A 13765-nucleotide genomic window follows, 5' to 3' on the forward strand; every position below is an offset into this window, starting at 1 on the left:
TTTGTTTTAATTTTTAATGTTGGGCCGTTTTGGGCCGTTTTTAGGAAAATTTTGGGCCGAAAAAAAATTTTCGAACGGCAACACTGAACATATCTGCTTCGCCCAAACTGTTACAAACAGTTACTGGTGGTGATACCACAGGTATCTGTTGTGCGTTGTCAGAGTGAAAGGGTGGTTGATTGTTTCAAGCTGCTGTGAAGAAATACTGCAAAACAATTCCATATTTTGCCTCGATATTTTTTAATATTAAGTCGACTCAGGAAGTGATTCTATGTATATCCCCAAAAGGAACTATGCACAAAGACATAATACCCCTTACCACAACGCACTATAAGTAATTTTCCCAGTTTTTGAATCAAAAAATCGATTTTGCAACTTTTAATAATAATAATATTTTAGTTGGCATTGAAAAATAAACATGTCAAAATTTATTAATATGTATGATACTTTTCAAAATAGCTCCATTATCGCGGTTTAAATTGCAGTCAAAGTGAGAATTTCAAAGAAAAACTAAAAAAATGAATTATAAGGCTTATTTCAATGTGTTTAAAACCGTTTAAAACCGTATGTAAAATGGAATAGTTTGGCAGTCGCGAGTGGAATTTATTTAATATATAATATAGCTTAAACATTTTGTGTAGCGATAAGAAAACACAAACAGTTAGAAATAAATATTTTATTTTTCTTAAATTCACTTCATATAGACTTTTACTAAATTGGCCGTGATTTTGCCACCTAAAACACATTACTGAAAATCTTCTGCATTGGTATTACAAGGTTTTAAACCCCAATTTTGCCCGTTTTTTGATATTTATCAGATTTTGTTAGGCTACTTCTCAATAAAAACTCTTAAAATTGTGGAAGTTTGTTTTGAGGAAATCTATATACACTCCACGTCAGTAGAATAGAACACCTAAATTTTTGTAGATGTTAGCTTATTTAACCCAAAACGAATGAATCTGCGTTTTTAATCTTGTAGGGATTTAAAGTCTATGATGTTCCGTATCAAACACAGAAAAAATTTTTTTTCTAGATCTTCGCGAAATGATTTTCTGATCAATTTTCCGATAGTACTATGAAAAATAGGCATTTATTTTTGGTCATCAGGATAGAACAGTCACTTTATTTTCGCGAATTTTTGAGATATTAAAGCCGAATTTTCTTTCAGTCGATAAAGCAAGGCTTTCTAAAAATTTTTCACCAAAGAAAACCTATAAATTATTCCGCGGACACCGAAATAACAGCGTTAAAGGGTTTAAATTGACAGATATTTGAAACATCTCGGAATATCACTAGGAGTCGCGCAGTTATGTCATATTACTTCACAATAAGATAGAATAGGACACAGACAACCTCGACGGATACAATCGAGAGCTTCGGATGCTGATAAGATTGAACATTTTGAAGATAATTATGAAAAATGTCAAAATTTCTTATAAAAACCATGAAGTTTTATTCAATAAAATGGTTTTTCCGCGAACAAGTCTGCCGTTTAAAGTTCTGGAAATATGCTCCAGATTTAAAGGAAAATAATCTGATATGAAAACAACCGCTATTTTAATACACTGAGGGAAATTTTAGCACATTTTTCAAATTGAACACACCCTTTGGAATTCAAATTTCATATGTGTTCTTATTTCGGTGTCCGCGAATGTTCTCAACAGTTTTATGCTCCAATATAAATGGACCAGGTTATGCTGTCCATACCGGATTTTGCGAATTAGTAGTTTTATAACTGAACTCTCTAATGTAAAAGCCCCTTTTTCGCGGAAAAACACAGTCATGAATAATTGAGGTCTAAGGTTTCGTATGTTGTTTTAAAAAGAACTAAAATTTCCCTCAGTGTATTAAAATAGCGGATGTTTTCATACCAGATTACCTTCATTTGAATGTGGAGAATATTTCCAAACCTTTAAACACCCGACTTATTCGCGGAAAAATCATTATACTGACCAAAACATCAAGGTTTTGAGAAGAAAGTTTGAAGTTTTTCATATTTTTTTAAAAATGTTGCATCTGAAAGAGACTTCGGCATAAATATTTAAAAAAATTCGCGAAAATAAAGCGACTGTTCTATCCTGATGACCAAAAATAAATGCCTATTTTTCATAATACTATCGGAAAATTGATCAGAAAATCACTTCGCGAAGAGCTAGAAACATAATTTTTTCTGTGTTTGATACGGCACATCATATACTTTAAATCCCCAGAAGATTAAAAACGAAGATTCAATCGTTTTGGAATAAATAAGCTAACATTAACAAACATTTAGGTGTTCTATTCTACTGACGTGGAGTGTATATAAAAATGGTGTAAAAAATGTATAGTAATTCATAAAATGAGAACGGCTAGGCCGATTTCTGTAAAAATTTTTGTTAGTTATTCGTATTTTCGAGGAGAAGGTCTTTACGGAAGAAAATTTTGGAAAATCTCTCTGGAAAAGTCGGAAAATTGGAAAAATCGAAAATTGAGTTTTTGTATGAAATTTTATTCCTTAATAGCGAGACGAAGTTCGCCGGGTCCGCTAGTAAATAATAAATATGAAAAATATTGTTGTATGCTTTATTTTCTCTCTCTTTTACATATTAGTCATTGAAACGGTTAAAGGAGTACTAAACACGTCTTTATTTAAAAAATATACAAAATAATAATAACAATTCCTTTGAAATCTACTTGCGGTTACTTTGTTACTTACTACCGTGATCGTTTTCAACATTTTGTTGGGTATAAGAAAACTAATAAAAATGGCATTGGAAGAAATAGCTTTGTTCGTTAAATACGTAGTTTCCTATAACATTTGTTCGTTATATTCGAATTTATCTATTGAAATCTTTGTTTTATCTCACTTTTAGACACTTTTACATATAAATGATACAAGCCAATAAAGCTTCGTGGGGTATAATAGGTATAATATGTAATTATATGTACAACTTTTATGAAATAATATATAAATAAAAAATTCTAAAAGAAAAAATTAAAAAAAATCCTTCAATTCCTTCGTTATTAATTTTTGTCTCAAAATCTGGGCTAATTATAGTGCAATGTGGTGTAGGGTATACAAATTGTAGCTAAAATCGGGAAGTGCCATTATATCGGAGCTATACCAAAACGTGGCCCGATATTTTTGACTTCCTGCAAACAAAAGACGCATCTTCCCAAATTTCAAAATTTCAGCGTCTTATATCAATTTTTGTGGATGCTAAAGTGATTACAACAGACGGACGTACGTACGCACATACATAGATCGATAATTTTGCCCTGATCATGAACTTAAGGGATTATCCCTACTTGTCAATTTCAAAAAATCGAAAAAAATATTGGCTTACTTTGAAGTACAGGCAGTATAGAGTGAGCCGAAAAAATTTCAAGTCGATCGGAGCAAAATTGGCTGAGATATGAATTCAGTTGAAACCTATGAATGAGACTCGAAGGCGTACACTGGCCTATTAAATTCTAATCCATATGGCGAGGTAGAAGCAGTGTTGCCGAATTTGACGATTGTTACAAAAATATTTTTTGCTTTTTTAAAAAAATGCAGACTTTGGAAAAAATGCAAACTCATAAAAATTTCCCGATTTAATTTTTTTTCAATTTAAATAATTAATATACTCTATATACGAAATATCTTCATCGAATACCTTAGTCTGGTAAAATTTCTCCGAACTGCTACTGAGAAATTCAAATATAATTTCATTTTTAAGTACTTTCATGAAATCTGGAAGATTTTGTGGATACTTCGGTATTGTTTGGCAATTCCTTTAATATTCTAATTTCTTCTCTAAAATTTACAACAGTTCTTTCATCAACAGAAAATAATTTCGAAAAGCAAAAAAAGTAACTTTGACATTAAGAAAAAATCGTTGGGAGTTATGTCCGCGTTTTTTAGTTTTTTTTTTTCGATTTGCTTCACGGACATAACTCCCAACGAATTTTGGAAGTTATGTCCGTGTACCGTTTTGTTTTGTTTTTTTGTTTAAACAATTTTTTGAAATTACACCCTAATTTTTGTTCGTTTTCTTCATAATAACTTTCGAAAATTTACCCCAATTTATTTTTTCTGTTAAACACTGGATTGCATTTGCGCCCTAAAATGTCTCAATGAAAAATGCAATTAGACCCCAATATTATTTAGACCCCAATTTGATTTTCAAATTTTCGATTTACTTGTTGTGAAGACAAATTGGCCCCAACAGCTGAATGAAAAAAGGTCACAAAAAGACGAAAATAGGCCCCAAAAGTTTTGTTGTTGTTTTCCATATATCTGTTTGGGGCCTATTTCCACTTTCAATTTGGGGTGTTATTTCATGCAGCCTTATTTCTGTACGCCTTATTAACATCCTACTTATGCCCAGCATTGTTAACATCCTACTTATGTATGTCCCCTTTAAGCGGTCAGTAAGTTATTCAAAATGTATGTGGATGATCGACAACACGGACGGTCACATTGTCGAGCAAACGATATTTGAGCAAAACTTTATTCAAAACTGGCAATTGGAACCCATCTTGTGATAGCTGCTGTTTATAGCGGTATTTAAGTGAGATTGGGTTAGATTTATTGCTGTGGGTTGTATATCTAATGTTGTTAGTCTCATAGCCATTACTATCAGCGAAAAAATGGCACTAAACGGTAATCAAATGTAGTTTTGGAACATGTTGACGATTTTTGACGATTTTCCAAATTTTATTGACGATTTGACGATGTTTTTGACGATTTCCGTTCAAAAACTGTCGGCAACTCTAGGAAGTAGTCATAAATGTGCTCTTTCATAGGAATAAAAGATTTACCTAAAAATATTTGTAGTTTTCTCAGAAAAAAATTATGAAAATTGAGTTTTTTTTGCCAGCACAACTAGGGATAATCCCTTAAAAAACTTAATATACCCTCCATACTATGGTGGAGGATACAAATAGTGAGAATCGAACATAGGTAACTCACCAAATTTGAAAATAGCGTGGTTGTAGCATCAAATACATGAAATCGGCGAAAAATATATAGGGGAGATATATCCAAATCTGAACCGACGCAGAATTTTTTAAAACCATACACCGTCCCAATGTTCAAAAAGCTCGAGGAACGGAAAGATTCTTATGGCATGTTTCCTAAGATGATTCAAATTCAAATTCGTTCGAATTACTACCAAACTCATGTTGTAGAAAATGTTTGCTTGCTTGAAAACAAAAATGAATCAAATATTTCTTTTAAAAAACAGAAGTTTGGTATTAGTTCGAACGATTTTCAATAAGAATCGTCTTAGTGAAATAGGTAATTAAGTTAAGAGATTAATGGCATTAGAGAACTAAGACGGTTCGAAATCAAAGTTGTTGTAGGAAATGTTTGATTGATTGAAAATAAAAACAATTCAAACATTTTCAAAAAAGACAGAACAGAAGTTTGGTATGTAGTTCGAACGAATTTGTATTCCACATCAGTAGTGCGATTCTCTAAAACATTTTTTGAGTTACCGACAATTGTCGGTAAAATTAAAATGCTTATAATATCCATAATTACCGATGTTTTTCGGTAAGTTAGCGACGAATAAAAAGCAGTCGTAAAGTTCTACCGATAGCAAGAGTGTTGTCAACTTTTATTTGAACATTTCATTTATAATTTGGCGTTTTAATTTTACCGATTTTTGTCGGTAACTCAAAAAATGTTTTAGAGAATCGCACTACAGGGCATCAAGTTTTTTGTTTGTTTTTACACCTAATAATCAACTAAACTCGGAGTTAGTTTCTGACGGAATAATTTTCTTGTAATAATTTTTAGTACTCATCCTAAAAGTATGCAAAAATATAAAAATCAAACAAATTGTTTGTGTTTTTCAATTTCGATTGAATTTTAATCGATTTTTCTTTTATGAAAATGCTTCTGTATCGGGAGTTTGTGGTTGCGTGTTAACGAGCGTTCATGATAACGAGCGTGTATGTATATGTATTTCTATACGCATGCATCATATGTATGTATGTAACTAAATTATTATTAATTATGTATTGTTGAAGAGGACAAATGAAAAAAATGGATATACACATATTTACAAGGTTGTCGGTAGCGGGGTGAAGATGGTGCACATTCTTACTTGAGTACGTCATGAAAAAGTATTTAACAATAGTGGCGACAAGATGATAGCTGAAAATAACGGGTCTTTGACAAGATGATAATCGATCGATTAGCAGTCATGAGCGATATCAACGAAACAGATGGTCGTTTTTTCATTCAATTGAATTCAGTTAATGATGGTAGGCCAGGGGTAAGACTTTGGCAATGGGAGCAACGGCTTTAATCACTTTGTGGCCCAAAGGTTCACGCCGTACAATAGCATTGAAACCATTGTGAGCATCCGATGTGTAGTCTACTGTACGCAATAGGCCATCAGCATCGACCAGTGTGTATTGTCCATGGACTTGATCGCCCTTACGAGATTCTGTTTGACTCTTGATATCGCCGGTGTGTTCATCGTGCACCGAATATGAAAAGTCATAATGTGCTGGAGCTTCTACTTCGACAGGTTTGATGATAGCGGCTGGTCCATGATAAGGGTATTCAATGGCTAACACAGCACTGATGCCGACAATCAGGAGAGCGAACAACTGTGGAAGACACAAGATAATAATTTGTTATATTTATTTCTGTTTTTCTTTTTCCTTATAAATCCGTCCATTTACCTTGAACATGTTTGTTGAATGTGTGTGTTTAAAGATCCTTTTTTGTGGAATTTAGACTTATTTACTTCTATCACCGGTCGTCGTATCACTTGCAACTACTGAGCTGAACTATGATATTTGCCTATTGAATGTCGACATTTATATATGAATAGACGTTGTTTGTTTCATAGCTGGTTCTAGGCGAGGTTGGTGTGGTCATTTCTATTAGTACCCCATCGTGCGTATGGATTGAGTCAAATACTTGCCTACATAGTGTATGGGTTGTTCTTTTGCATTGCGTATTGGGCAAATCTAGTTTTAATTCTTTGTTTTTGTTTTGTCTTCCAAAATGTTATCAGTAATATTTGGAACAGTTTGTGGATGTTGTTTTTTAATGTTGTCTGGTGTCAGACATGGCACGATCACATTTTTGTAAGAATGTATTCCTTTTCTGTTTTTTTTTTCTCAAATTTTTATTTCTCAATTAGAGTCTATACGAGTTGTAGCCATGTATGTAAATTTTTCTCTGCTTATTCCCCTTCACTTTATAGAAGTAATATTGAGTTAAATAAGCATTTTGTTGTTCTAATAAAATCGAATCAATAAAGTAATATGAAAAAAATTCTTTTTGATTTGTTATATATTTATTTGACAGATATTGAATGGAATTTCCAATTGAAATGACATGGTTTATTTAATCAGTGAAAACACTTCGTAGTATGAAGTGCAATCGTTTTTAACATAGGTTGTTCCGTCGTTGTATCGATTTTTTTCCACATTATTGATCTTAGTATAGAATGGGAAGTACTCGTTTATCCCAAAGTCACCCACCACCTCTTTTTCCCTTCTCACCCCTTCCAAAAATTTGATTTCACAACGGTACTGTGCAAAACAAACGGTTTGAATAACCTTATTATAATTCGCACGCGTTGATATGACAGTTTCAACAAACGAGTGAGTTTGTTTTCTTGTTTTACTTTTTTGTTTTTTTTTTATTTTTTAATTCTTGTAGAATGCAAACGAAAACAGATATCGTTGGATTTGATTTATGTTCTTGATAATCTATTGCAGTCGAAATGCGTTTTTACTCTGTCTGTTTTATCAACGTTTTTACATTTATTTTATTCTTTGATCCAGATAACATCGCATACACATCGGAAAACATACAAGTTACACGAAATTCCGTTTTCAAATTGGAAAGTACAATAACTGTAAAAGAAGCAATATTCCAATATACCAGAAACAAAAAGTCTACGTACATTAATTAACCCACTGTTTTTTGCAAAAAATTATTCATGGTTTTGCACCGTTTGTCAACGTCTCATCCACCATAGGTCGGTGTTGCTGAGATGCAACGGGTGCCGTGGATGGGTGAATTTCAGGAACTGTTCAGGCCGAGACCTTCCTGAGGGAGTATTACGTGCTGTCCCAACGTGATCAACAGTGAGTTTTCGTCATCATCGGATTATTAAACTCCCCCAAGATCTCCCCAACAGCAGTACCAGCCACGTCCGTTAACACCAAGTACTGCTGTTCCAGTTCCTGAGAATGTGACATTCCTGCAGTTTAACTGCGATGGTCTTCGTAGCAAGATCAGTGAGATCGTGAATTTTATGAGTCGAAGAAATATAATGGTCGCGGCGATTCAGGAAACAAAGCTGAACAACAACTACAGTCGTCGGAGTTGTGATGGAAACAACGTTCTTTGCCTGGATCGTACGAGAAGTGGTGGTGGACTTGCATTCCTACAGCACCAGTCTGTACAGACCTATCTCGCCTGAGCTAGACTCTTGGGACCTATACTTGGAGTGTATGGCGGTAGCGGTGAGGTGTGGAACCGGCGATATAGAACTTCTGTGTATATCCCCCGATTAATAACTGTGCCTCGCGTTATTCGCTTAACATCAGATCTCTGTTGAGAGGTAATAACCGGCTGGTCCTACGGGATTTCATTGCGCATCATGAGCTATGGCATTCAGCCCTAGGGAATGATCAGAGAGGCACAGATCTGGCTAAGCAAATAGATAACTCCACATTCTGCACTGCGAACGAGGACGCACCCAACAGGATTAGAAGAGAGTGCCATAGTTCGCCTGACATATCCATCGTGTCACCCGGTCTGACGAATGACGTGACTTGTCAACCCGTCATTTCCCTTGGGTAGGACCATCTCCAATCCTCATCTCCATCAATAGACAACTCAACTTTAAAACCTCTGAACGCCGTACTTTCATTAACCATGGGAAGTCTAATTAGCAAAGTTTCAGGGAGTTCACTAGCCAACGCTTCAGAGAACTGCCCAATCGCTCTAATGTTCGGGTAGCAGAGAGGAAATTCGGAAACATCATCATAGCGACCTGGCGAAGAGAAGTGTTTTACGCCACAATTTACGATGGATGATGTTGCAGATGTTATTCAAGGCGCACCGTCATCCCTAGCGTTTTGGCCTGACTGAATTTGAATGGTGATGCTAAAACAGGGTCAATCAAATACTCGATTGAACCTGTTTTAGCATCACCATTAAAATTCAGTCAGGTCAAACGTCCTCAACTAGCAACCCTAATAGTTCCCGAAGCCTGGCAAGGATGCCAGGAAAGGTGAATCATACAGCCCGTTTTCACTTCTATCGCCCAGCATCAGAGCGTGTTATCCAGTTGCGGATCATCAACACGGGTTCCGGAAGCAGCATAGTGCCACAACAGCACTGCACGCCATATCCACATATATTGGCCGAGGACTCAAAAAAAAAAAAAAAAAAAACATACCACAGAACAGTGATGGTAGCATCTGACCAAAGCGTTTGATACGGTCAGCCATGCTGGGTTGTTCGAGGATATCGAGAATACTACCCACCGGCCATGTCTGAAACGCTGGGTCATCAACTATTTGTGTGGTCGCCAGTCATACGTGGAATTCAAAGACAGGAAGTCCAAATTCCACGCACATTCGACGGCGTTGAGTTATTTACGTACGCGGGTGGTTGTACACTCCTGGCGACAGGTAACATTGGTAACGTTTGTGACAGGCTAAGCGCCTATCGATAGGTCGGTCTGTGGTAAGCTATGCGGCGCCAGCGTGGTTTGCTAACGTAAGTGATGTACAAGGGGATAACTTACAAATCTGCCAGAATGCTGCCCTGAGAACAGCAACAGGGTATATATTCATATATGTATATACATATAATCAGGAGGTACCGTTCAATGGGGGCTATATCAAAACGTAAACCTGCACCGACAAATTTCAGGAAAAAGAAATTGTAGCCGCAACACAGATCAGACACCAAATGTGGAGGTGTGACAAATAATACATATATCGAAAAGAATTATTTATCAAACAACATCACTGTAAGGTAATTTCAGCTGATAAGATCTAACCTCAAGTTTGTAAGGAAGTTCGAAGGGAAACTGCCATCGAGAGGTGACGACAGGAGAAACCTTTTGTTCGAAAAATTATACTCCTTCATCCAAAGCTGTAAAGTCGCAACCTTTAAATAAGTCTGAGAGGAAGACAAACAAGTAAGAACGGCGCGCCGTTCAGTTCTGCCGAGCCGAACTTTTTATACACTCCACAATGAAGTGTATTGAAGTGAATAGGACCAATTAGTATCCTTCCATTGATGAACGCGTTCAGCTCTTCCTTTTATTCCTCCCAGGAACAAAATATCCAATTAACATCCAATTCGCCTAAAAATGTGATCACGATCTTCAAAAAATTTTGAATGGGGGCACCGTTATATGGGGGCTATACCAAAACGTAGACGTACAGTGGCTCCAAGCGAAAGTCGTACACCTAATGAAATTTTTTTAATTGACTTATATCTCCGACTCGAAAAGGGATATGACGAAAGTATTTACGCAGCTTTATAGTGCATTTAGTCGACAATTTAGAAACACGATATAATAAAATAATCAACCCGTTTACATTGTTATAAAATTAAAATATCTAAAATACTAAGAATTTTAGCACCAAGCGAAAGTCGTACAGCAATTATAAAGACAAAATATTTAATAATATAAATAACCCTTCCGCATATTTCTGTTTTCAGTTGAATTCTGCAATCGGTTTAGAATATTTTTGACCAGTTTTGTACAGCTGTAGTGAAAAATATGTCGCCGCTTGTTTTGAAAATCTCTCCTATAAGGATGTCTGGAAGTATAAGTCGTCTGGAGACATTTTTCATTTATAGAACCACTATAGACGATTTATTGTTCAAGCTTGGACTACAGTCCAGCCAACCCATGTTATTGAAACAATTATTTAATACCAGTGGTCGCAAATAATAAGCTTTTATGCTTGAGGTCATAGTTTTGGCGGAAGGATCACCGCTTACCTTGACCAATACATTATTCGACAGATGGTAAGAACTCACTTTAATTATAAAATCTCATAGTTCGATTCCCAATGACTTCAAAAAAATTATAAAACAAAGATTCAAATCTGAAAGATAAGCCCCACACACTCACAGATACACTGATGCTTTATGTTCTATTATTCGTGTATTAGTCATGAAGCAATTTGTGGGATTTTTCACAATGTAATGTCAAGTTTCGCACAGAACTTATTGCATCTATGAAAACTACACTCTTTTAAGAAAATTTATGCATTTATCGCTATTGTTTTGATATTCTAAACATCACACTTGGATAAATTTATGTATAGCTTTTCTACGCCTTTTTTATCACTAATTGACAAGGTATTTATGTTGTAAAAATTTGACTGCACATTGGAAAAATAAGCTTCCAAATATTTTTCTCAATCGATTAGAGTGTCGAGACACTAAAAAATCAACTCATTTTGCACTTCGTGTATTAACTATCCATAAGAAAATATTTTTTATTTAATGTTTGAGTTATTTTAAATATTTCAAATGTGTTTTTTTCTTATTAGTAGATATCAAAGTATTGAATAGCTTTGCAGTTTTAATTTTCGATATCTGCTGAATCGAAAAAAATTGTTTTTGTAAAGTTGAATAAATCATTCTCTCATGTGGTTTCATAAAAATAATTTTTATTTCATTTTTACGCTTCTTTCCCATTTAATCTGATACAAGTTTCCAGAATTGACCCTCTCAATTGTAAAGAAGCACTGATGTTACAGTAAATCGATCGTAGGATTTAACAAAAAACAGGAACATGTACTAGAATTAATTATATTAACAAATACTTTGTCTTTATAATTACTGTACGACTTTCGCTTGGTGCTAAAATTCTTAGTATTTCAGCTAATTTAATTTTTCAACAATGTAAACGGGTTAATTATTTTATTATATCGTGTTTCTAAATTGTCGACTAAATGCACTAAAAGGCTGCGTAAATACTTTCTTCATATCCCTTTATGTGCCGGAGATATAAGTCAATTAAAAAATTTCATTAGGTGTACGACTTTCGCTTGGAGCCACTGTAGCTTTTTTCAAGGGATTTTTGTACCTTTAGCGAAGACTAAATGTCAAATTTCAGTCATTTCGGCAGGATATAGTGCCATTTCGGAGGGATATATAGGTCTCAACCTTTTAGCTAACGAAAATCGGGAGTTCTATAGGAGCTATATGAAGACGTGGACCCATGCCGACAAACTTTCAGGTGGAAAGTTTTATACCCCCGACGAACCCTGAATACCAAATTCCAGCCATTTCGGTGTGATAATGAGGCTAAAACGTTCAAAATATCGAAAATCGGGAGGTACCATTCTATGGGGGACCTAAACCGACAATTCCCTGCAAAAGTGTTTCAATCCACCAATGAAGACTACATACTAAATTTTAGCCATTTAATTTGAAAGTTTGCCTGTTAGGGCGAAGATCATTTTAATTTTATTTTAGCCGTTTAAGTTAGATAGTGTGGCTAAAACCTTGAAAATACAGAAAACAGGACGGCACCTTTCCGTAGGGGCTATATCAAAAACATTGATCTATATAAACATTTTTTGGTGGAAGAGTCTTTTAGTCTCTGGAAATACATACTACCAAATTGCAACCAATTCCTTGGTCAAATAGGACTACTTTCGCGTACTTTATACGGGGCGTTATATGCTAAAAATGTTTTTTAGCGTCTAGGAATCCAAAATACCAAATTACAAGCCATTCAAATGGGATTAATATAGCCAAAATACCTTAAAACGTCGACGTGTCACGCGTCAATTTGTATAAGGGCTGTACTAAAACGTGGACCTGTATAGCCCATATTCAGTGCCAAAAGTCCTACGGTCTACGATAGATTTCACCAAAATTGTATCCACCTACTTCAATCCGTTCGGGCGGTAGAGTGATTTCCACAGACGGACATGGCAATATCGATGTAGAATTGCACGCTGACCCAGAATATATATACTGTGTGGGTTCAAAAATGAATACTTTGATGAGTTACAAACGGAATGACAAACTTAACAAACTTAAAGTAAAACAAGTGAGCAAAGGATATAGTCGGGACGAGGCCAACTATGTGATACACGACTACCACTGTGCATAAGCTTTTCACTCGTAAACGTTTCTTTTTTGCAGATACCAAAGTTTTCACCTATCCGGCATTTATACCAAATGACTTTAGGCGAACTGAAGCCACATAATTTATATTTAATTTTATATTTGACTACTGTCGACATCTACTTGGTACTCATTGAAAGCTTTCCTGGTCTTCTTGATTAACATTTTACATGTCTTTAATACACCAAATGTAAGCAAAGGTATTTCTCATTAAAGTAAAATCTTCAAAATATTAAAATTGTAATAGCTCAGCGTCTTTTGCAATAACTCTGATTATTTATTTTATTTACATTAACTAGTTGGCTACTAAGGCCAAATAACTCTGATATTTTACCATAAATGCCACATTTTGTATTAATTTAAAGTTCAAATGGTTTAATTTCGTTATCAAGCTCCCTCCTTGAAATATGTCGAACAGAAGCAGAAATATCTGACATGGAAATAAAATGCCATAATTGGAAATTGGGATATCCCAGTGTCTCTAAGAACTTCACCAATTTTGGTAACGCAATTCGGGACATTTTAAAACTCAGAATGTCTTCATTGTTGCAACGCATCCAAACAAAGCTGAGATACTCGTCAGTACAATTCAAATAAAAAAATGGGAAAGTGGGATGTCTTCATTGTTGCAACGCATCCAAACAA

General features: G+C 35.0%; 1 protein-coding gene across 1 annotated transcript; it reads right to left on the reverse strand.

The window, feature by feature from the left end:
* Nucleotides 1–5886: 5886 nt before the first annotated feature.
* Cpr30F (Cuticular protein 30F) lies at nucleotides 5887–6766 on the reverse strand. The gene is made up of 2 exons (XM_073965927.1): nucleotides 6664–6766; nucleotides 5887–6588 (listed from the first exon to the last, which is right to left on the reverse strand). The coding sequence occupies exons 1-2, from the start codon at nucleotides 6670–6672 to the stop codon at nucleotides 6229–6231; spliced, it is 369 nt and encodes a 122-aa protein (XP_073822028.1). The 5' UTR covers nucleotides 6673–6766; the 3' UTR covers nucleotides 5887–6228.
* Nucleotides 6767–13765: the final 6999 nt, after the last annotated feature.

This window comes from Musca autumnalis, unplaced genomic scaffold (genome assembly GCF_047663935.1).
Source record: "Musca autumnalis isolate F117 unplaced genomic scaffold, ASM4766393v1 scaffold_2, whole genome shotgun sequence".
Classification (NCBI taxonomy): domain Eukaryota; kingdom Metazoa; phylum Arthropoda; class Insecta; order Diptera; family Muscidae; genus Musca; species Musca autumnalis.